Source organism: Gymnoscopelus microlampas (assembly GCF_963454915.1).
Source record: "Gymnoscopelus microlampas genome assembly, chromosome: 21".
NCBI classification, from domain to species: domain Eukaryota; kingdom Metazoa; phylum Chordata; class Actinopteri; order Myctophiformes; family Myctophidae; genus Gymnoscopelus; species Gymnoscopelus microlampas.
The window spans coordinates 22,655,672-22,680,410 of NC_139958.1; the positions used below are offsets into that span (position 1 = coordinate 22,655,672).

At 40.0% G+C, this 24,739-nt stretch overlaps 2 protein-coding genes across 4 annotated transcripts; both read right to left on the bottom strand.

Annotated features, from left to right (window-relative positions):
* Positions 1 to 1,708: 1,708 nt before the first annotated feature.
* On the bottom strand, positions 1,709 to 6,006 carry LOC311038320 (glycolipid transfer protein-like). Its single transcript, XM_084047771.1, has 5 exons — positions 5,804 to 6,006; positions 4,953 to 5,011; positions 4,311 to 4,444; positions 3,781 to 3,931; positions 1,709 to 2,943 (listed from the first exon to the last, which is right to left on the bottom strand). The coding sequence occupies exons 1-5, from the start codon at positions 5,904 to 5,906 to the stop codon at positions 2,761 to 2,763; spliced, it is 630 nt and encodes a 209-aa protein (XP_083903897.1). The 5' UTR covers positions 5,907 to 6,006; the 3' UTR covers positions 1,709 to 2,760.
* An 802-nt stretch (positions 6,007 to 6,808) lies between these two features.
* Positions 6,809 to 23,665, bottom strand: git2b (G protein-coupled receptor kinase interacting ArfGAP 2b). Of its 3 annotated transcripts, none has more exons than XM_084047748.1 (20): positions 23,472 to 23,665; positions 21,823 to 21,956; positions 20,641 to 20,753; positions 20,434 to 20,539; positions 19,425 to 19,511; positions 19,174 to 19,304; positions 18,821 to 18,915; positions 18,690 to 18,735; positions 17,978 to 18,026; positions 17,803 to 17,875; positions 17,551 to 17,648; positions 17,087 to 17,198; positions 16,651 to 16,802; positions 16,400 to 16,552; positions 14,094 to 14,303; positions 13,844 to 13,933; positions 13,042 to 13,124; positions 11,792 to 11,944; positions 9,342 to 9,405; positions 6,809 to 8,379 (listed from the first exon to the last, which is right to left on the bottom strand). In XM_084047748.1, the coding sequence occupies exons 1-20, from the start codon at positions 23,521 to 23,523 to the stop codon at positions 8,170 to 8,172; spliced, it is 2,211 nt and encodes a 736-aa protein (XP_083903874.1). In that variant the 5' UTR covers positions 23,524 to 23,665; the 3' UTR covers positions 6,809 to 8,169. The 3 variants fall into 3 exon arrangements, with proteins under 3 accessions (XP_083903874.1, XP_083903873.1, XP_083903875.1); XM_084047747.1 differs by having other exon boundaries at positions 17,978 to 18,029; XM_084047749.1 differs by lacking the exon at positions 13,844 to 13,933 and having other exon boundaries at positions 17,978 to 18,029.
* Positions 23,666 to 24,739: the final 1,074 nt, after the last annotated feature.

Sequence of the window (24,739 nt, forward strand, 5' to 3'; positions counted from 1 at the left end):
TGCTGATAAAACTGCAGGATTACAGGCCCTGCTCCTCCCGCTCAGAGTCAGGGAAGATTAAAGTCTGATTTAATTCTTTGTCGTACAACGGTGTTGCAGCGCCGAACATAGACGATCTTTGAGCTCAGAACGTATTGCGGATGCGACACATCGTAAGCTTGAAGATCAGCTATTTTCAGCACGCGACACTGTCGTATGATGGAGCCTAAGGCCTTAATTAGGCATTAGCTGGGTCCCTTTGGGAGGAAAACAGGAGCCACTCTGGCCTGCAGCAAAACAGTCCCAGTGGGGCCACAGTGTAGATAACAGGGGAAGATTGGGAAGAGAGTCAGGGGAGGAAGAGGATGGTTGATCAGGAAGATTAGGACAGAAGAGTTAGAAGAGGGTGGATTTTGCCCCCAGTTATCCGTAGCTTCTTTGAAATACTGTCTGGTCAAATTACGTTGTTATTCAACATCAGCTTCTTTAGACGAGTTCTGCTGCCATTTTAGCCGCAGGCCAAGGTTCAAGTCAAACTGACACACCAAAAACATTGTTCAAGGCCATCTAATATACAGTGCAGTAGCAATAATCTATAGGCACTAACTGGCACTGCTTTAAATGCTTAAAAGACTTTCATTTAAAGCAGCACTATGTAACTTTCATGTTCTACATCGGATTTTAAGCCTTGTGTCCTGTGTAAGTGCTGAAATATTTACCACTGATAATAGGGCCTGCCTGCTTGCTCAGGGGGTGAATTGAATCTTGACCTTCAGGTCAAAATTCATGTCAAACCAGAAACGGGATCGTGTCAAAGGTCATGTCTCACCTCGACCCAGGATGTCTCAATAGAAGAGCAGGGAGACAAAATACAACCACCCCAATTATATAAGTGATATTGTATTAACATACTCTACCATACAGATTGGACAAAATGACATTTTATTCATAAAGTTATATAGTGCCGCTTTAAAAATTGAATTTTTATCATTTGAAATGAAAGTGTCACCTCTACAAAAAAAAAATCACACAAGTAATGTTTTGATTAAAAAACATTTTAATTCGTTCTATATGTAATTTGAGTCTTTAGATGATCAAATAAAAAGGTGCAGACAAACTGCAATTTCTTTAAACTAGACTTGTCCAAGTTATTATGGAAACATCCATGGTATTCATCCAGTAACTGGAAACCAAGTAAATGTCTCCTCCCAGAGGATGAAAAGTGAATTGCTTGTATTTCAGTCACTGGTTAGACTGACTTAATTTATTTTTTATTCTTAAAATAATTCCACATATTTAAAAGAATAAAAAATTACTTCATTTTTTAAATATCTACAAACACATAACTGAAGTACAAGCATGTATAAAGAAAACAATGCCTGTATCACACAATAAATAAATAAATTGATTGCATGTTTTGTAATCAACGCAGAAATGTTTTCTAGTGTAGCTGATTTCTCTAACAGTATATTAAAGGAGCACTTCACCTATTTTTGTATAATTGGTCCTCACTAATGCTCATAAGATGGCACCATTTCCCATTTCTGTTTACTCACTCTGTCTCATTGGTGAGCTATGGACAGTTCAGAAACCTGCCTACCAATGACATCATTGATGGTGATTCCAAGCTAATAGAAACTACAGCCTCCCTCTTCCTGGAAAGTTAGCATTCTGAAATAGAAGCCATTGTTCTTGCATTAATAAAAAAACAAAAAAGTAATTGAACACTTGGTAGGCAGGTTCCTGAACTGTCCATAGCCCTCCTCTGAGACACAGAGAGTGAGTAGACAGAAGTGGTTCTATCTTATAATGAGCATGAGTGAGGACCAATTATATGAAGATAGGTTGAAAATGGGTGACATGATCCTTTAGATGTGACATAAACAGCATTCTGGGGGGGTATATCGCCATATTGGCAACAGATTTAGAGTTGAGGGTAAATGTAAGCAGTCTTCACATTTAGCAAGCTAACACAAGGACAAAAATAAAACAAAACAACACACTACATTCAACTATTGATTTGTTCAGTATAACTCACAGTGAATCTCACACCATGGTGTAGCAATTTCACACAAGGCACTAACTGGATTAGAGTAATCGAATGAGCTCCTGATTGCGTGAGGATGTTAACATCTCCATGTAGTACTGGTATACTAACTTTAATTATTGGAGATAATTTGCTAAAACTGTCAAGACGATGGAGAATAGATTAGGCAAAAGCCTTGGACAGTGCCTACGCTGAGTAATAGTATTGATTGAAGCCAACTCTCCCTAAGATAGCACCTGGAATAACACCGTTTGGTTCTCATTATGTAATATTCAAAAACAGCTTGCTGTGAGTGAGCAGCAGGCTACACAATGTTTTACACAATGTTTAACAATCAGCACAAGAGCTGCTACACCATAGCTGTGAAAATCCTGCAATTGTATCTATACTCACACTCACACACACACACACACACACACACACACACACACACACACACACACACACACACACACACACACACACACACACACACACCAAAAGACACACATTTCTGGTGTAATGTACACATTTCAATACCATTTTAAAGAACAAGGTATTAATATTTGGTATAGGAGGGATGTGGTAAGAATAAATACTAAAACTGAGTGGAACCAAAATAAATTCTTATGCAGAAACACTTTGATCCTGAAAATCCTGGACTCTGCTGTGACACCTGAGAGGGGTTAAAACAAGAGGCTTGTGAGAATGAATTATGCAGGATACTCCAGTCCAGTCCAGTATGTCTGGTGACATCAAACAGAGTAGTCCAGCTCTGCATTTAGAGCTGTATACATCGCATAAATGGCATCTACTGTGGCGGTGTAGTTGATCAAGAACTGACGCACGTCGGCCAAGCAGTCCTCCTCGTTCACCTCCTCGCCCTTTGACAGTGCCTTGAGGAAATCTGATCTGTAGGGTGCGGCGATCAACGCTGCCTGCAAAGCACAAACCCAGTGTTTATAGATCTTCAGATGTTCTAACGACTTAAAGGTGCACGAAACCGTAATGTAAACTGATGTTGTAGGTTGTTTTCAGTGGTGTAAAGTAACTAAGTACATTTACTCAAGTACTGTACTTAAGTACAATTTTGAGGTATTTTTACTTTACTGGAGTAAATCCCATTTCCCCCATTCCCAAAACATACAGTAACCACTTCAGCCCTATATGCAAATACTGCTGACCCTAGACTAGAGCCATGGGTGTGCCATTGTGCAAGCAGCGATAGTACTCAACAGTATTGTCAATTCATATTTGCACACCTAAATCTAACACACCCATTATTGATCTTATTAGCTGCAGCTGTGTTGCTTAAATCATGATTACTATAAGGTTATTATGTCACCATCACTATAAGGTCAGTCTTATTTAGAGTACACGACTACCATGTTTTTACCTTGCTGTAGTTTTTTTTAACCTGAATTGGAAAACAAACTACAAAATCTGCCTAGGGTTTCATCTCCCTTTAAGGCCTATTTCATACTTCGTCATACAATGGTGTCTCATGGCGAAAATACCCGATTTACAAAAAAGCTCATACTTGGCTTAAAGATCTGCAATGTTTTTGTTTTTGTTTGAACATTTACAATTACATGCCCTAATTAGGGACTCCAGGTTGAACGTGGTTAAGATCAGATATATCTACTGTGGGCTATTGATAATATTACAGTAGGTATATCTGAAGTATGCCTTATATCATGTAAAAGTTCAACAATACAATACAATGAATGGACAAGAGTATACGAAACCAGCAAACTGCAAGTTATGGTACTCACCTTGAAGACCTTCTGGACTATCCAGCCATGATATCTCTTCAGTGCCTCTTCATAAGCTTTGGTGATGTTGACACGGATAAGGTTTGGGTTGTTCTCATCTCTCTCTCCATCTGCTAAACTCTGCAGCAGGATCTGGATGAAACGGAGACCCCTGCAGGAGAATGAGCCTCTTTGGTCATAAAGTTTATCTACGGCTAGGCATTAGGCAATATATTTATACTATCACGATTTGTGATATGAGACTATCATCTGGGATGCCATAAGTGTTGTCTTTTCCTGCTTGTAATCATGGTGTCAGGTATTATTTCAATAGCCTTATACTTTCAAAAAGTGTCACAAATCTTCAAAAATAGCCGATCACAACACATGTGTTGTGAGCTTGTAGATCGGCTATTTTAAGGGGGGAAATACATCATCACAATATTGATATCTAATCTAAGTAATTTAAAAATATTGTGATATTTGGAAAGTGCACTCAGTTTAACATTCAACACACATCACACAGGCTCTACACACTGCAGGCTACCCACCTCTTCAGCCACATGAGGGCTAAGGTCGCTCCAACCTTTGGCCATTCTGCTCCATGGGTTTCCCTCTCGCTCTCCAGAATCTGCTGGAGAGTTGCATACTTGGCAGGGTCCTTGTTGTAAATTCCCCTGATTTTCTGAAAATGTATACACCAGTACACATCACAAGCATGCATGTATTGGCCACATTATTTATCCCAAATTCACAGCAAATTCACAACACTAATATTAAAGCTGTATTCTGTATCTTTTATGTTTAATATTGGGATATATGAACCCAGGTCTGTCATGAGAGAGACCAAATATCTACCACTCAGCCTGGAGGCAAATCCCCACTAGTCCGGGGGTTGAAACCCCCAAAAAAGGCATGGGTTTCCGAGGCTAGTCCGGGGGAGACATTGCGCATATGAGCTTCAGGCAGTACTACTTGTCAACTAGGTATTCTATCTGACACCAGGGTATACATTTCTCAATGAAAGGAAGAGTAGGGAGACCACCTCCAACCATTTATCTAAAATAAATAAATAAGTCCCAGATTGCAGCTTTAAACTGGCTACGTATTCATAACAGATTAACAGTAGCCAACTACTATGAATGCACAACAACTGTAATTCATATTTATAGATGTGTTCCACTGATTCTTACCGTTATGTTGCCATTAATGTCTGATTTAATGGGTGCAAATACTGCTGACCCTAGACAGTCTGAAAGAGAAACAGAACATAAGAGACATTTGAGTCAAATACAATTAAATATGAATGAATCCTCACAAACACCCAGGCCAGAGGGATCATGGATGTGCCATGGTGGGGGCTGCTGACTAGAAATCACTCTACTTATTGTGAAGAATGCAGCGAATCCGCTGGGGTCAATAAAGGGTTCTTTCACAGGCTAAAGTCACAATGACGCCAATGTGTGTAGACTAGCCTTCACTGATCAGTGCAATGCAATGCTCACTACAAAACCCACTCAGAACTCACATCTCTGCACTATACTACAGTGGTTCTCAAACTTTTTCAAGTCAAGGACGGTGGACCCCCATCTTTAAATGTTTTGTGCCAGGGGGAACCTCCAGAAGCAAAGATGTGTGTTTGATTTGATTTTTGGTAAAAGAAATACGAGTAAACACAACAATATCACTTAAACCCAGGATATACACACACAAATGGTTAAAATGATTGTGATGCTGTATTATAAATTTTTTATACTGGGGACCCCCTGGAACCCCAGCAAGGGGGTCCCCGAACCAATGCAATACTGTATGTCTCCGAGCTCTCCGACAATGTATTTTCTGGTGCTCTATGCATGTGCATGTATTACACTGTTACGTCGTGTATATAGCAATAAATAACTGGTGTGAAGATTTTTTTTCCTCCTTATTTTCATTGAGAAATACGTATTGAAAAGGGAGTCAATGGCAGTGTAGAGTAGACAGTAGTATTCGCTAAAGCGCTGGACGGTTCGAAATTCGAATGGAAAGTTCAGGTGTTACTTACCAAAGAAAGGTGGCAGATGAGAGACAGACTCCAGAAACAACTTGGTGTCAAGTATATTATCAGCAGGCAGCTCTTTGAACTGGTTGTCCAGTAAAAGAGCCATAGTGGAACTAGATCTAGAACCTTAGAAAACCCTCCTAGTAATAAGTAACAGTACAGTTAGAAAAAAACAGCTTTCGATTAGAGGAACCCGGAACTGTCGTTCACTCGTGTTTCATGTCACGTTAGTCCGAAAACCTCCGATCTACAAGCTCACAGCGCCTAGTTATGCGACGCGCTGTGAGCTTGTAGATCGGATGGCGCGGCGCACCGCCGTACGAGGAAATTCAAGGCTGAGACCAAGACGCGCCCACAATCCATGGACCCGCCCCTATCAGTTTCTTCTGTTGTGTTCAGCAGGTGGGCAGCTTGTGTGATGATGTGTTGTGTATGCAACAGACAGTGGTGTGGAAAGTACTCACATTTCTTACCTAAGTAAAAGTATCAATACTGCAATGTAGAAATACTCTACATATAGTAGTTACAAGTAAAAGTCCGGAATTAAAACAATACTTGATTAAAATTACTTAAATATTGGTATCAAAACATACATAAGTACCAAAAGTGCTCATTATGCAGAATGTCCCATTTCACAACATTTCACTTTTCAAATCACGATGCATTGTGAGCTTGTAGATCGGCTATTTTCAAATAGCGAAAATGTATATAGGGCTGAAGTGGTTAATGTATGTTTTGTAATAATAATCAAAATCCACAAAGTAACTAGTAACTAAAGTTTTGAAATAATTGTAGTGGAGTGAAAGTATAATATTTGAAATGTAGTGGAGTAAGTTTAAAGTACTGAAAATTGGATATACTCCAGTGAAGTAAAAACAAAACTCAAAATTGTACTTAAGTACAGTACTCGAGTAAATGTGCTTAGTTACTTTACATTACACCATTGGCAACAGACTGGCATAGGTTAAAAACACAAAATAACCACGACGACAACGCTGGGTTATGAATTACACTTTATTTCCTAAAAGGCAAGGATTGTTTTCAACCACAGTGGCAATATAGCTTACGAGGAAAATCCCAGGGTTTTGTCTGGCTCATCATGACATTCAACAACACATCAGATCATAACCCCAAATTCCACAAGTACCCCTACTCGTAGGGTAGCCTGCATTTACTTGATCGTTGCTTGGAAATTAGCTTCACATAACTGATGACAACTAGCAGCACAAGAGTAAACAGGGGTGAGCACCACACACCAAACTAAACGTATCATATATCACAGAAGGTTGCCCAATAGTCTACAACTGATTGCCAGCAGAGATGTTCCCAACAAACAAGCCTATAAGCGTTAAACATGTTTTATGAAAAATAAATGTTGACATTTTGTTAGAGGTACGAGTTTATAAATAGAATAGTATTGGGATTATTCGGATACACAATTTATATTTTTACATTTGCATACATAAAAAATTCACAATGGAATTAAAATTGGCCAGATAGCCTTTCCATATGGTTCAATTGTATATATATATATAAAAAAAATCAACATGTTATATTAAACAAGAAGCTATGGAAGCTGAATACACACTGAACATTATGGCTTCAACATTTTACCTGCACCAGCTACACAGAGTTAAGAGAAAAGTCATTGGAACACAAAGATTAATTTATACACCATAGCATGTTGTCGTTTGCCAAAAAGAACAGATTTTTAGCAAGTGACGCCTTCATGCGATGAGTATAAATCCAGCTTAGGTTATGTCCCACTGGCTATGATTACATGGTGTTTAGTACACTAAAGCTTACATATAGGAGAACCTGCTTACTCAACAAAATGTTTCACTCTCAAGAGGGGTACACAAATACATGAGATCAAGATAACAATAGGTTCTGCATTGTGTTTAAAAATGGCTAAATGAAGAGAGACTAACGTCACCGTTGCACACCAAAGCACTACAGAGTGAAGGTTTAAAGAGGTTTCACCACATTGACATTACTGTTATATACAGTATGTAGAACATTACTTTCCTATGTGAATTCAACCCTCTTGTCTTTTCTGAGGCAATAGACAGAAAGATATGATCTCATTCGCCTTCAAAGACAAAACTTCCTTCTCCATTATCATGATACAAAAATAATAAATAAAGCTTTGGATTGATGTGCCATTGTGCACTGTATTTGTATTTCTCTAAGACCCCTGCATAAACACGCGCGCACACACACACACACACACACACGCGTATCTTGAGTGCGTGGTTACATAATTCAATCAAACAAAAATGGTAACACTGATAAAAGTTGAAAGTAGCAATATGAATGACACATTGAATATTGAGTATCTGAAATAATGTTATGTCTTTGGAATAAAATCAGTTGTTGTTTTCTTTGGTTGTCACTGTGACAAGTTGCTTGGCAGCTTTGGCAATGTCATAGGCACACTGGATGACCTGCTGCGTGACCAGCTGCATGTCAGAGGGACAGGGGCAGTGAGGTGTGGCCTTCTGGCACTCGCCATGGAGCCGGCTGGCACTTGAAGTGAGCAGGCAAAGAGATCCTCGCACCTTGTCTGAGGATGGCCTCTGTAAGCAAAGGAAAGTAGACGCAATAAAGGTTTGACACACTAAACCATCGTTGACTTCCTCTATACCTCTATAACAGTGGTTCTCAAACTTTTTCATTTCAAGGTCCCCCATATCCCTGAGTGTAAAAATGGAACCAAATTGACCCATAAGGGTTATGGGTCTTTTTGGTTCAATTTGTACAGTGTCAGAGACGCCTGTAAGGGTCCATTTGAAAACCCCTCAAAGAACTCAGTGTCCCTGGACCCCACTTTGAGAACCACTGCTCCATTCCTAAGTCATACACAATTATTATTGGTGGGGCAGCAGTGACTTAGGTGGTGGAGCAGCTGGCTTGGATGGAATAAGAAGGTTACCGGTTCAATCCTTTTGGGGTATTTTTGTGTTGATATTTGAACTGTTTGGTTGCTACTATACAGGTACATGTCTATGAAATGAATACCAAGGACCTCAATGGAAACAAGACCGCAAGGACCTTTTTGGACGGACCTTTTAGACAAAGTATTATAAATGTAATCGTGATGTTTACATTTTTTGCCTAATAACATTTTCAATCAATCAATCCCTAGCTCCTCCTAGCTGTGTGTCCACGTGTCCTTGAGCAAGACCCCTAATTGCTCATCAGCAGGTTGGTACCTTGCATGGTTTCCTCCACCATCAGTGTGTGAATGTAAGGGTGAATGTGATGGACATTTTAAGGCGCTAGATAAATGCACCATTTACTCTTTATTTTACACACTAAATGCCATATCTTTACCCGTTGTCACCATATTATGAGTATAGAAACACTGTACAGCATGTGTGTGCTTGTAAACACAAAACTGGGGAATCCGGTCGCTAATGAGGCTTTTACCATTCACACACGTTATTTTGGATCCCCCTTTGGCTGTTTACAAAACAAATGCTGAATCCCTTGAGCACACAGGGGAGGGGTTCCCTGCTGTTGGTGGGAGTCAGCTTACCTTAGGAAACAGGATGGCCATCTCCTTCACAGCCACATGAATCCGTTCTGAGCAAGGCAGAAAGCTGCGGAAAGGAATTGTAAAGCTAAGTTTATACTTTGTCATCCAAAAATAGCTTATCTACAAGCTCGCATTGTGAGCTAGTAGATCTACTATTTTAGCAAATTAAGCACAAGGATTAATAGCAAAATAAATACTCTAGCTAAAGAAAATATTGCAACTCATTTTCTCAGACCACAAACATGGTGTAGCAGCCATTGTCTTGTGTGGTGACTGTTTGCTTGCTTTTGATCAATAATTTATACACTCTAGATTTGACTATATATACACTTTTTTTGTTGGGAGCTTTTAGATCTGCTATTTGTGCCGAATGTTTGCCCCCAGCATAAGGATGCTCAAATGGTTAAAATAGTAAATGTATTTCCAAATCTACTTAAACTCTTACTACAAAGTCTATACTGTCTGGATTGAGTGGATTATGCGTGTCCGTAAGTCCAAGACAATTATCCAAACTATATTCCATAAAAGATCCCATATTCTGACTAGCACTATAGACATCTTCATATCTCTTTATTTTGGGTTTGCCATGTTCTCTCGGTTTTGACAATGGCACTTTAACAGTGAATCTGCTTTCAAACACAGTCCACCTCAAATACAGACAGCCATCTTATTTTATAGTCACCAAAAGTAGCCCTGAGAATCCTAAGAATGACCAAACAGAAAAGCTTTGGTATAATCTGTCATTTCACTTCAGTTTTGAATGAATGAAGAAAAGGAGATACTGATGCTTATGACCTGATCAATGTGAATACTTTGGGGGAGGTACACAAATAAGATCAGCCTATGATCTCCCAAATAAGTTAGGGATAAGGCCAAGATTGAATAATCAATAGTAACATAACAAGCTTAGCATTGTTCTTGTATTCGATTTTAACTCAGTGGTGATCTATTACCTTAAGAAATAATGATAAACATCCAACATGTTAAGTATTAACATCAACATACAGAATGGTGGCTTAGTAGCACAACACTTAGCCCCTTTTATACTTTCAAAAGTAAAAAGATCACGATCAACAAGCTCACAAGGCGTCACATCTCATAGATTGGCTATTTCAGCAATTCTTTAAAGTTCTTGCCTATAATGACACGCCCAAAACAGCTTGGTGAAATAGAAAAACATAGATATAAAAAAAAAATAATAGTTAAGTAAAGCAGAAGTAATACTTAGCCACTTTTATACTTTCAAAAGTAAAAAGATCACGATCAACAAGCTCACAAGGCGTCACATCTCATAGATTGGCTATTTCAGCATTTTTTAAAAAGTTCTTGCCTATAATGACACGCCCAAAACAGCTTGGTGAAATAGAAAAACATAGATATAAAAAAAAAAATAGTAAAGTAAAGCAGAAGTAACAGTAAGCCACAAAGTAGCTATGAGATAACCAGCATGGAGTGAGATTCAGCACATAAGTGCAAAAGCGGAAAAAATACCACACTGTATTAGTAGCAAAAGGGGAGGTCTAAAGGCTTTATGCTAAAAAAACATTTGAATCCAAAAGGACATTAGACTACGTTAGACTACACAAAAATGACCCTGCATTCCGTCTCCGTATTTTATACACAGAACAAGGTGAAACGATGGGGAAACATTCACGGCCGTAAAAAGGGCTAATGACAATGAGACAAGGCAGGCTGCCAAGGAATATTTCTCATTTAGAAGTTAGGCATCAACACTAGAGCCAAAAAAAAACCACTATCCCTAAATGGTTAATTGTTTTGGGAAATTGTTCAGCAGCCCACAGAACAAAACAAACAAATGACTTAAATCTGGCCAATAGCAGTGGCGCTGAATGGCGTAACGTATTTGTGTGTTTCTGATCATCACGTGCTCTGCGTTTCCTGCCAGCTGCATTCAATACAATCCCACCCCCAACACACACACACACACACACACGCACGCTAGTAGGAGCTGGGGAGGAGGAGGGAAACCCATTTGCCCTTCTGTCAGTGTGGGGCAGTAGAACAGAAAGACAGCTCTGACGGTCAGCAGCTCTGTCAGAGCTGGGCACTGAGGCTGGAGAACAATGCTGTCCAGCCTTCTTACAGCAGCACAGTGGGAGGCCAGAAAAAACAGCCCTGACCAGAACAACCCAACACCATGAGCTAGGGTCGGAAATCATTAAGATGAGGTAAGAGCATGAGGGTGGGGGGTATTGAAGCAAAGTGGAAACAAAGAGTGAATTCATTTCCTAATGGTAACAGAGGACAGCAGGAAATCTGGGAAATAGGCTGGCTAAGATGCCACTTAAATAGATCCAGGTTTTATAGGACACTGGTTCTCAATGTGGGGCCCGGGGACACCACATAATATATGAAGGTCCATGGTCTACTGCAAATCAAACTGGGGGTCCTTTAAATTAGAACGGTTGAGAATCACTGTTCTAGGATACCTGTCATGTTTGTTCTCCTGGGCAGCTCTCAGAAGCTCCTGTATGTTCTTGGTAATCTGTTCTGTTTTACAGATGACGTCCTCAGTACCTGGCAGGGTGGCATTCGCCTCTGCCTCTTCCTCTGGCTCCAACGTCTCTGAGGCTGAGATCGGACTGTATGACAAAGATGAAAACAAAATGTATAATGATCTTTTTAGGTGAATATTGTACTATGATGAATACCGGTCATGTTGCATGAGAAGGTGAACCATCAAGCATTATAATTTACAGTGGCTTATTGGGCAATTGAAAACATTGTTTTGGGACATTTTGATTTCAATGAGGACACAAAGTGTTTGCTATACAATATTGTTTTTTCTTAAAATGTATTGACAGGCAATGCTTAATATTCACTGTTATATTACAAATATATGACCATTTTTGGCCAGGTTAAGATGCATGAGTCCAGAATAGACTTTCATTCACTCTTCCGTTCAACTCCAATTTATTATAGTGCTAAATCACAAGTTGTCTCAAGATACTTTACATAGAGAGCAGAGACCCAACATTGTCCCACCCTGGGCAAGTCTTTTTGCAACATTCTCCCTTAGGTGGAACTAACGTCATGCAGACCTCTGCAAGTTTCACTTTTTTTTGCATCAATAAAAGGCAAAAATACAAAAAGGTGTTGTTTTTTTTATTTTTTACATTTTGATCCCAAAGAAAATATCTGGATAACGACTGGCCATGGAATTTGCAACTTCATGCTCTCCATGCAATTATTGAACCCTACTGATTTTGGTGACCCCATTTCCTCTAGAGCCACCCAAATATGCTATTCTTGCAAACTCAGAATAAGTCAGATCCTTCCCCTTAGGACACATGCACACTGCACAAGCAGACCCATTTCCTCAGCAGAAATATCGCTTCTACTACAACTTGCTGAATCCGTCATTTAAATAGCAAACCAATGTGCTATGGTGCAGGCGCACCTGGCTCTTAATGGCAACGGGAGATGATGACAGTGATTGATTTAATTTATGTTATGCCCGAAACACAACCATGATTAATTCAGAGACCCCTTTGTGCCTTGCACCTTACTTTGCACCCAGATTATGCACCTAATCTAACTAGCAAAACTGGAGTCTCACACGCCCCCAAGGCGTTTGTGCCATGCTCCAGAGATCTTCTAAACAAGGCCCTTAGTCTTTTTCATAATGCCTTGTCACATGCATGGGAACAGGAGTTATTTATACTTGATAAATTCTTACCCAGTGTCCTCCAGTTCTGAGTGATTGGGCGTATTGTCATAATCATTCTCCAGCATGCTACTCTGTCCTTCTAGACTGCAGCCCTGTAATGGTGGGGGGGGGGGGACATAAGTAAAACAGATAGATATTCCTTCAAATAGAAATGAGAACAGCTGATTATCTTCAATTACATATTGACAAGGTTTACAAATCATTTAAGTATGAGCAGCAATTACTTAATGATAGTTAATTATGATGCAAATTGTATCAGAATCATGCATTTCTGGCAACAAAAAAAAAGCCATGTGGATATTATCAGACGTCATTTGGTTTCTAAGTAGTTGGGGAAGAAATGTGAAACCAGTGGCTGGATCCTTGTTGCGTAATGCAGTATGCACAGCAGTGGATGCCGTTAGTAGATCTGAAAGAATGCCAATGTCAAATTGTGCCCCGAGGCCGTGACTGATCCTCATACAGTACCATTATTTACCTTATTTTCTCTTTGTTGGATATCAGATTTCCTTGTTTCTTTCTTTTGGACAGGTTTGTTAACTATACACAAAGCAGTTCTGATATGTTTACGTGAGCCTAAAGACGGTTGTTTGGGTTAACTGTTGCTGGGCAGCAGGAAGGAGTTCAGATCAGTGAGCTGCAGCAGATGCACAGTAGTGCATGCAGGCATGCAGGCTATGCTGAGAGGCAGTGAAGGCACAGTTAAAAGACAGAGGTAAAGAGTGGAGAGAATATGGGACAAGCAATGGGGCTGTATTTCCCATCCCCTGGGTCTCCCCTAGGGCAGCTGAGGGGAGTTTCAGTACTTAACCCTTCGAGATCTCTCATCCCACGACCAGGACAGGGAAGAGGGGAAGGTAGGGAGGGAGGAGGATGCCGTACCCAAAGGACCCCTCCCAATCTAGAAAGGGGTCAAACCAAGTTACAACATACTCTACTGGGGGAATGAATGAATGAATAAATGAATGAATAAACGAACAAAACAAGCGAACAAAAACCTATGGAGGTATCGTTGGTTCCGATTGTGAGGACAGAAAAGCCATGGGGAGCTGTATACTTACATTGCTTGGGAGGGGTTGTAAAATGAGTCCATCCTCATGGCGACGTGTTTCGCCTCTGTGGGGGTACTGCCTCACACCAGAACCTGTCTCATACATGGACATAGGGCGGCCTCCGCGGACTGGGGGTCGAATAGAGGGCTCCTGTGAGTGCTGTAGACCACTGGGGGTTTGCCATCGCAGTGTCGAGTTTTCAGTCTGCAGGGAGTTTAGCTGAAGGGAACAAAGACAAATTCACATCAACTCTCGATGGGGGATGATCTCCTTACAAAAAGCTTTGGCCAGACACCGGCCATAAGAGTGTACGGCCAGGGGTTTTCAAAGTGTGAGGCGCAAGAGCATTTCAGTGGATGATCAATAGCAAGTTACTGTAGATATAGAATATTTAAGTTTGGCTAAATCTAACATACAAACAATGAAAAAGAGGTTTCTATTTATTACAGCTCTCCTACTTTCTCTCATGCTCATTAATCTGTAATATTAGGCATGTACCGATATACCGTATTATGGTATTACGAGGTACAAATAGCCACGGTATTGATACCGTGAGATTTACGAGCTCACAGTATTCATTTATTTATTATTGGATATGAAAAAAAAAAGCTTTGTCTTACTCCTAATTCTCAACGAATCTCTGTGATTCTAATTTTCCTATAATCATCAGAAGTGAGTGTCAATTCCTTGTCAATTGTGCTTTATAAGACGTTAGTCTATTCAAACAATGATTTGTGCTCAGCGATGTCATTCGCGAAGCACACATTTGCTGGATTTCATGAATCCATTGCGCAAGAAATACAGACTTACTTTTTGACATGTAGCCCGATTAAATACACAAGTAAACATATTTAACTCTTAACATATTAGCAAAGAGAGACCATCGTAGCTAGCAGAGATAGTAGCCAAATAATGTCATAGGAAAGGGAGGGGATGCTGTTGTCTGACCCTTGTCTAAATGAGAGGCCCACTGTCTCAGGCTTTGAAACCTCCTGGCCTAGACTCCTGCAGAGCTATCTGCTTTATCACTAATGCAGCTGCACTTCCTTTTCTAATTATAGCAGTGGTCCGTTATTGAAGCACAAGTCTCTCCCATTGTTCTGAGAATTGAAGTCTCATTCCTTTCGAAGACAAAATGTCAACAATATACTGATAAAATCAACAGCCAGTCAAGCACAATCTCTGCTGAATAGGTTCATTAGGTTGTAGAACAGGTTCCCCTTATTTACAAAAACAACATAGGAGAGTGAGAAGCCCTGTGAGCAATCTCACTTTTCCCAGGTGATTTGCCCAGGTGTGCAGGGTTTTGAAGTTAGGTTTAGACATATTTTCTGTGAGGTTAAGGTTAGGCAGTGTTCCATCCAGCCATCATAAATATAGCAGGATTTATATGTTTCTGAATATAATCATTTCTAAATTAACTTGTAGGTGTAGCTACCAACATAGCACACTATTAGAACTTAGAAGCTACTACCAAAGTCAGAGAATAATTACGCAACAGCCAGAAAACGAGAAAGCTTTGTGACTGTATCTTCTAACATAATGCTGTGTAGAAGACACAGAGGAAGACGCAGAAAACAGAACCAGATGGAAACTGATGATCCGCTGTGGCGACCTCAATGGGATTTAGCCGAAAGAAAAAGAAAACGGATGGGACTGATGGAACGAGATGGGACTATCCGCTAGTTAATTGATTATGGATGCCATTGTTTGACAGAATATAGAAATAGAAACTTGTTAAAATGTGTCTTCAATACTTCGGTAAGTTTGATAGAAAGAACTGACTGTCAAATACCAATACTAGCAACGCCATTTGTCGAGGAGCTCACTGGTATTTTGGTTCTAACCAAGCAGGAACTGTCACCAAATTGGCACTGGTTCTGATTCAGTACCCATCCCTACATTACACTGCACCTTGAATATGTTGGAAATATGCACACATCACTAGCCTGGTTCCAGACGAATCTGTCATTGAAAACAAAAATGTCCCTTGGCAGATTAGGCCTGGCCCCTCTCAGTTTAGATTGGATTTCTCTCCCTCCGAAGTTGTGAGGGACCAATCAGGGCCCAGTATGAAAATATGTGTTGGGTTTATCACCAGAGGCATTCTTTTTAATCCGCCTCTTGGAAATGCACGTTCCATACTCCAGACTAATATCTACGCAGTGATATTAGTCTGGCCATGCCAGGCTAACACATCACATGTCTGGTTCAAGTGAGGGAAGAGGTACAGACTTTCTGCCTTGCAATTTCTTATTAGGTTATGCTTGACGTGAATGAGTCATTCCAAAAACTGAAGGTGAACAGACACCAACCTTGCCCTGCATCATTCGCAGCTCTTCACTCAGGTGACAGTTGACTTTGAGAAGCTGTTGTATTTTGGCTTCCGAGGCAGTGAGGGCAGTCTTCACTTCCATGAATTCCTGCACTGTGATGGGCCCATCAGAGAGGTCAGAAGACTCTGAGCTCTGCAACAGGAAAGAATATACATGTTTGGAATGTTTTCCATTATTAAAAAGATCATAAGATATATCATAAGATTTGTATCATAACAGCCAACACTTGCCTTGGTCCTCCCATCATTACAATTGTCCCCAGAAGTGGCCTCCCTGTCTAGGTCTTCATCCGATGCCACACTGTCATAATCTGGCTGGTCGTTGTCCTGGCTGTCACTGTCATGGCAACTGCCGATTCCCTTCAGGATGAGTTCTACATCCTCTGTAGACACAGGACAAATCAGAGAATCACACAAGCTCGGATGGCTACAAACAGTTGTCCAATTCAAATGGCAAAGCTAAGAAGCAAATTTCAAAGAGGCTATATTATCTGAAGTCAAATGTTATGATAGTGATGTATTTCGGTGAATGATGATTGGAGTCTTATTTTCTACCTGAACCATTTGTTCAGGTATAGGGTATTTGTATGATATAAAAATAATGATGCAACTTAAAATGACAAAACTGATTTAAATAAAACGTATAATAATAAAGATAATATTGTACCTTTGGGATTTTCACAGGAATTACCCCACTGCCGACGTTTGGCATCAGTTAGAATATCAATGACAAGTGTGGCAAATTCATGAGCATTGAATCTTGCCAGTTTTTGACGGCCCTGAGAAATAAATACACGTATAAACTTTGAACAACAGTGAATTTGCTAATCATTGGCATACAAATTTACTTAAAATGATGGCCTTTGCCAACTAAAGCGCAATACATGCTCTTTTCGACGTCCAAACCTTTTTCAGAAAGGGAGGTGATAACATTTTGACGTCATTCAGAACTTATTTTTTCAGACGCTCCTGCACCCCCAGATGTCCTGACTGTACCGAAAGTTTGGAAAGACGTCTGAAACAGATTTTTTTCCCCCCGATGTCGGAAGGAGCACGTATTGACCCTGACTCATTCATTCACAGAACAAAAACAATTTAGACTGAGGAGACCAGCCGGGTGCAGTAACTTGCCTGATTCCTGGTAGAAGAGTACTCGGGATTGACAGGCAGAAAAGGCACCACTGTTGTGTCCGTTACCAGGGTGCTGTGGTTCTGAGTAGCCAACCACACTGAAATTGCAGCAAATGAGATATGACAGGATTCAATATTTACATGCATTTATTTATTGTAGTCTACACCATTTACACATTTTAATCCCTACAATAGATCATAGACATACTTAAATTATAAGTTATATATAAATATCAGTTCTTTATAGTTCACCTGCATCCGTTTCTCTTCTGTCAACTTCATCATAAACATCCATGGCGAGTTCTTCAAACTGATGATTACTTAGCTAGAAGAAAATACAAGGAAAAAAGAGACACACTGGTTCAATTCTGAAATAATTGGAACACCAACAGACCCATATTTTGGATGAAGCACAAATCTTTCTTACCGACTGGAGTTTCTTCTTTGCAGCCTTTGCAAATTCAGACAAATCCAGGCTGCTACAGAACAGAATGATCTTATTTGTCTTGCAGACAACCCATTTCAACATACAGTAAATACCAAGTAGTATGATAATGACACAAAACAAACTTACTTATTTCTTATCCATCAGGACAATGCAGCATAGGAAAAATATTAATTTGTAATTACATTGTAGATTGTGATGAATCTATACTATCATATCTCTCTGCCGTCCGGCAGAAACCAGCTAACTCCAAAACGTTAATTTTTCAGGATATTACAAAAACAAAACAAAAAGTGGAGTTAGGAGGTTTTGTACAGCTAAATGGACCTCCAAGCTCACAATGGGGTTTGAGGTCGAAAGGGGGTGGAGCCTGGAGTCAGCAAAATCAGCTAACTCCACCCCCCCCTTTGGTGGACTTTAGCTGGTTTAGCAGAAAGTTTGAGGATCCAATGGAGTTAGCTGGTTTTGTCAGAAGCACTTATTGATACTTTTCATTGGTTCAATATGTTTTAATCAACACACAAACGTAGAGGGTGTTCAATAGCACTGATTTATGGAAAAAAATACAAAAACAGAAAAATGGAGTTGGTTTCTGCCGGACAGCAACGATATACATATTATACAGAGCATGACTAAACCACAATTTGCAGAGGTACTATTCCTACTATGATGTAAAGTAAGGCACAGCACTTACCTGTCTGCCATTTGTGGAATAATAAAGTGTTGTCCATTTCTATGATCTAGAAAACAAACAGCCAATGAGAGAGGAAGCTAATGCAAACCACCGTGTCAAAACAATTCCAAGCTATAATAGTAACTGCTTACCTGGCCTTCTCCCACAAAGGTAAAATGTTAGCCGGTCAGTGAGCTCATACTGGATCTCCACTAGTCTGTCTGCAAGCTCATGATGTCCAGCTTGTCTGTAAAGATTGTGAATACATGATTGTGCAACATGATTCGTGAATCGTGTCCCTGGATCAATTATGCAAACAATGTTGCAGTTTTGGCAAAACAAACATAGCCATTAGCCAAATACGTATTTAGAAATAAAGGATGTAAAATGATCATATACTACAATCAACGTTTTAGAATGCTGATTACAAGTGAAATACAGACTCCATAAAAGCCTCTCAAAACTTCAGTGGGATGAAACAATGGCATGGGACCTAGTATTTTACCTTGCATAATCGATGGGGGTCTTCCCACTAGTGTCCAGCGCGCCAGGGTCAGCTCCATACACTGCCAAAAGTTCTGTTTGGAACATTTGTCCGGCTTTCGCTGCTATGTGCAATGGTGTGTTTCCTTTCTCCTGGGGAAGAAACCCAGAAGGAATACAACAGAATTACATATTAGGATTATGTAATTCTGAGCCGAATAAATTCTGGCATTCTGACAGCTCCTTTTTTTGTTTTTTGCTCATCCAACTTACAGGATGAAAGAAGTTGGCCTGTGCTCCCAAGGATAAGAGTCTTAGGCAAGTCTCCAGGTTTCCAGTCCGAACACTCGAATGGAGTTGCTGTCAAGAAAAAGGAGCATAGGTTTCACTGTTTCAATTACTTGATTTTTAACCACTTAAACTCTAAATGCTAAATTGTCCAGGGTCCCCCACGCTCTCATACTAGGTGCACTCCGGTTTTCCCTCTACACCAAACCTCTTTGCCGTAAATAGGCAATCTACAAGCTCACAACGTTGCTACGCATTATGAGCTGGCACATCTGCTATTTTCTCTGAAGGTTTACACACAAATATGGTTTGTTGTTTAAGTTTAAGTGATACATTTCTATTCAATAAAATTTCACTCTCAAGTCTCAAGCTCCAAAAGACAATGTTCAGTAGTAAACATGCATACCATAGTTGACCGTAATTGTACTTAAAAATAAATGTCCTCAAACAAAATGGCAAAAGTCATATTTGAATACTTTGACATGGCTTCTATTTCTACTGCAAAATCACTTACAGTAGTGCTGCCAATTCATTAACGAGAAGATTATTCGGTACATTTGTAGATCTAATAGCCTTCTGATTATAACCATATTATATGGCATTTGCTCCATAACAGAGTGCAACACAGGCTGTTGGGTATGATTGGACACTGCAGGTGGAATGCTCCTGTATTGACAATGTATGAAAAATGCTAATAAAATATACACCATTCCCATTTAGGCCCAAATCAGGCGAATAAAAATAGCTAAAACGTTACCCATTTGAATACTTGAATACCCAGATCATGTTTTGGGTAGCCTAATCTGAGATGTCAATCTTCCATCTACATTGCTATTACTGTACACCTGACCTGACTGTGCAGTCTTGCCAATTATTGAAACAATCTTTTATCCCAATCCAAAAGCGCTTCTCCACTTGCAGCAAATAAACTGTGCCTTCTTTACATGATCAGAATTTAAGTGAAAAACATATAGGTTTGAAAGTTATCCCTTACTTTGCTGAGGTCCTTTGTAGTGACATTATCATCTTCACGGCATGGCATGCGATGAACAAACGCCAACATCTGATATTTGGCCTTGATGAATTCAGTCTTGTTGGGACTAGAAACAAAGTTAAATGAATATACGTGGAATTTGAACAGGTTCATACAGTATGTACACAATGCAAACTTGTATTTATATATTTTTTTAAAAACACTCACTGCACCCTATCCTGTGGGTTGGCCTTGCGTTTCCCACTCATCATAGAAGATGGATCCAGAAGGCTATGCTCCCATATGGAGTTGGCTCCATTGCCGTATAATGTCTGGACCATCTACACCCAGAAATAAAAAATAAAAAAATAAAAAATCATTTATGCTTATGGAAAATCAATAGCTACTATCTAAAACAGTGGTTCTCAAAGTGGGTGGGTCAATTTGGGTGTCCTTGACATAGTGTGAGAACCACCGGGTAGTCTATGTCAGCTGATTTATGCATGCATGCCAGTGGCTAAACCAGGGGTTACCGTGAAGGTATTGCGGTCCCTGACTATGCATTTAGTAATGTAGGAAAGTGAAAGTGAATATTTTCGTCCAGGGAACAGTGCACTAAATGACCTAGTGACCTATGATGATGTGTCAATGTTGTCAGTTACTGTAAGTCGGAGGTCAAGAAATTCCACAGACATCAGTCATCATTATTAGGAAATGCGCTCATATTATTGCATGTGTCTGCTCTCTCATACATAAGATACAACAGTTAACATGCGTTTAGTGGAAGGCTGGATAAAGTAAAAGAATGGAATAAGGGTAACCGTGGGATAGGAATAGATTAGTGGTTCTCAACCTTTTTTTGAGCTCTGGACCACTCGCATATTTCAGTTAAATAATTCCTGGGGTTAAATTTGTTGCACATAATATCGTGCAACAAATTAAATAAAGCCCTTAACAATCATTATTTAATTGCAAGCTTTTTCTCCCACACCACGCCTATTAATTCAAATATTTACTTACATTTGATGAAATTAAATATTATTTTAATAAATTTAACAAAAAGGTATTTATTTATGTATATACATGTTTTTATATTTTCCCATGGACCACCTGCAGGCCTAATTATGCCATGGCCCACTAGTAGTCTGTGGACTATTGGTTGAGAAACAGTGGGATGCATAGCAAGTGTTACCGAAGCACTAATATATCCATATATATCCCATTCCCCAACCAACACAACAGTGGTCCCCAGGTTGATTCTATGTCAGGGTGGTGGTCCCTGGTACACAATAAGTTGAAAACCCCTGGACTAAACAACCTATATCAGTATCACCCATTCAGTACCACAATACATAAATTGATTTAGTATGTCGTATGTACTGTATTGTCTGTGTGTATGACTCCTCTAACCTGTAATTGGCAGGGAGGCCATGGCGTATGAGTCAGATGTCGGACTTGAGAGCTGTGTCTCCCCAGACCTCGATGGATGCTGCAGCACTCATCACAGATCAACACACCCCTATTCACAGAGGCCCAGCGTGGTTCTGAAGCAGGAGAAACCCTCAATCAATAGTTATCATAACATCAACTGCAACCATGTGTGCCATCATGGTACACCAACATCATTATAGCTTTCAGATAATAAAGGTCAAGGAACAAATATGAACTCATCTCTCTCAAGTCCAACACACATACAATATCACATTCATAATTAATACAACTATATGCAAGTGGTTCTCCCTCTCTCTCTAGAAATCAGCTCAAATGAAAATAATTCTGTGCTATTAGCTAACTTAATATCTTATTTAACTTGTATTATAATCACATATCCTAACAATGTTTCAGTAATTTAAAAAGGTATGAAAGAAGAAAGCAGCTGGATGGATCTGACCCAGCGTTTGACATTGTGTAACAACAAATGCAAGCATATTTCAACAAATAAGCTAATTTATGTCTAGTCTTGTCAATGCAGTTTCCTATTCGCTGCTCAGTTAAATCAGAGGTCTTCAACAGGGGGTCAAAGACCCCCTAGGGGGCCCTCAGAGTTACTACAGGGCGTCCGCCAAATCTTTGTGTCAACCAAGCATCCCTATTCTATTCTGAGGACAACTTAGCAGGTCTACAAGCACACAACGCCTCGCAGTGTAGATCTGCACATTTTTGCCAAAAGAGGTTTGATGTAGGGGGAAAAAAGCGCAGACCAAGTATAGAGTGAAAGGTCAAGTTTACTTAGTATTGACGGTTTAAGTGGTTAAATGTCTGGAAATCCACATACACTGATGATAATGCTGTCAAACAAGTCTATGAAGCTGCCTATGAAATCAATGGCGAAAAAATATACATATTTTAAACAATATATAATGGGGGTCCCTGCTTTATCTCTCTCTAAGCCAAGGGGTCCTTGGCCTGAAAAACGTTGAAGACCCCCGAGTTAGATTATTAGTTGGAGACGAGTGTTAGCCATGTAGCTGTACTAGCCCCGTTTGGAACCTCTCTCTACTACAGCTCCGAGATGAGGTCCCTCAGTCTCGGGTCCCCGGAGAGGTATAGTCCGGCCAAATGCAGTGAAGATCACCTTTTTCGCAACATCGAATCCAGAAAGTAAAGGTAGTCCGAGACACCAACAGAAGTTTACAATTTCGCCGGAAAGTAACATTTAACCGACGGGGTTAAAAACCCGTTTAAATCGCTTATTTAGTCAATCTGTGCCATATTTTCCCATTGAACCCGGAAGAACCCCACGACGGCAGGTGCCAGTACTGCTCCCGATTCGGTTACAATAGGAAAACACGGCACAGGCTGACTAAATAAGCGATTTAACCGGGTGTTTCAACCCCGTCGGTTAAATTTTACTTTCCGGCGAAATTGCAAACATCTGTAGGTGTCTCAGACTACTTTTACTTTTTGGACATGATGTTACAAAAAAGGTGATCTTCACTGCATTTGGACGGACTCTACCTCTGCCGAGACCAGAGACAGCGGGACCTAATCTCGGAGCTATCGTGGAGTTAGGTTCCAAACGGGGCTATTAGCTACATGTAGCTTGTCTGGCATCATACCCAGGGCGCTGCAATCAGCGCAGACCTCCCGGTTTCGCAGCCGCTTTGACATCCCTCTCTGCCGGTGAAGAGCTGCACAAGTCTCCGGTCAAGACAAATATTTGCGAGATACGTTGTTATTTAGACAGCTATACATCGACGGCAAAGGATGTTCCGACGCTGAAAAGTAGCTAGCGTTTAGCAGTCAAACTAACTAAACGAATCCCATCCAGTGTGGCCAGACATTGCGAGAGAAATAAGCAACTTGGTCTATGAAAACAAGCCTAAAAGAAGCGACTTACAGGCCACATGAGCATTTTAAACCTATGCTATGCATTGGCTATTTGTAAATAGCCGATCTACAAGCTCGTTGTGAGCTTGTAGATCTGCTATTTTCAAAAAATCTTGAAGAAAATGTGGAACACTTTTAAAATATTTTAATGACACAAATGTTGTATGGGGGTGAGGGGGTCCCTCCCTGCCATAACATATTTTCAGATGGGGTCTGCAGACAAATACATATTAATTTGGGGGTCTTTGACATGAAAATATTTGAGAATCACTTTAAACAACCCCAAAATGAGACCAAAATAAGCAACTACTTTAGAAACAAGCAACTTTACAGAAAAACAAGCCCAAATTCGCTTATAATAAGCAGACCTGGCAACACTCATCCCCTCCCCTGCGGTCTGTAACAAAGCAAGGGTCTCATTCGAACACTGACAAGAGTTCCCCTTAATCCCCTACTCCGTTTGGTCCTTGTTCGCTACCTCCTTCTTTCCTTCCTCCCTCCCTCCCTTCCTTCCTTCCTTCCTTGCCTGATTGAGGTGGGGGAAAATAATAAAATTAGCATATAGCTGACAGTCAATTAAATTAAATTAGTAAATCAATTAAAAACAATAATACAAATAATATTAATAATACAAATAAAGAATAATAATAATAATAAAATACATTAAGTTAAAATAAATGAAAATGCACATTTTAAATCTTTGCACATTGCGGCCATTGCAACAGGCAATACGAATGTTCCATTCTGGAATGCATTGTTCATTGTTCAGTAGGTTAGGCACTAGTCTTTTGTGTCTTGGACTCTGAATCATGCAGCATCTCTGCATGTCCACAACTACTGAATCTGATCACTACTTATCTTTATCCTCCAATCGTTTGTATGGGTTCAATATATACACACACACGTGTGTGTGTGTGTGTGTGTGTGTGTGTGTGTGTGTGTGTGTGTGTGTGTGTGTGTGTGTGTGTGTGTGAGAGTGAGAGAGAGACAAAAAGTA

Bases quoted from the DNA above. Each gene is read 5' to 3' on its own strand.
- LOC311038320 (XM_084047771.1), bottom strand. From the start codon at position 5,906: ATGGCTCTTTTACTGGACAACCAGTTCAAAGAGCTGCCTGCTGATAAT. The intron at 5,012-5,803 runs GTAAGTAACACC...TTTCTCTTTCAG, and splicing joins TCATCTGCCACCTTTCTTTG to ACTGTCTAGGGTCAGCAGTA. The intron at 3,932-4,310 runs GTGGGTAGCCTG...ATTCTCCTGCAG, and splicing joins GCCCTCATGTGGCTGAAGAG to GGGTCTCCGTTTCATCCAGA.
- git2b (XM_084047747.1), bottom strand. From the start codon at position 23,523: ATGTCAAAGCGGCTGCGAAACCGGGAGGTCTGCGCTGATTGCAGCGCC. The intron at 18,030-18,689 runs GTAAGTGCTGTG...TCTGTTCTGTAG, and splicing joins ATTCCACAAATGGCAGACAG to CAGCCTGGATTTGTCTGAAT. The intron at 16,803-17,086 runs GTACAATATTAT...CTGTGTCTACAG, and splicing joins TTCCTGTGAAAATCCCAAAG to AGGATGTAGAACTCATCCTG.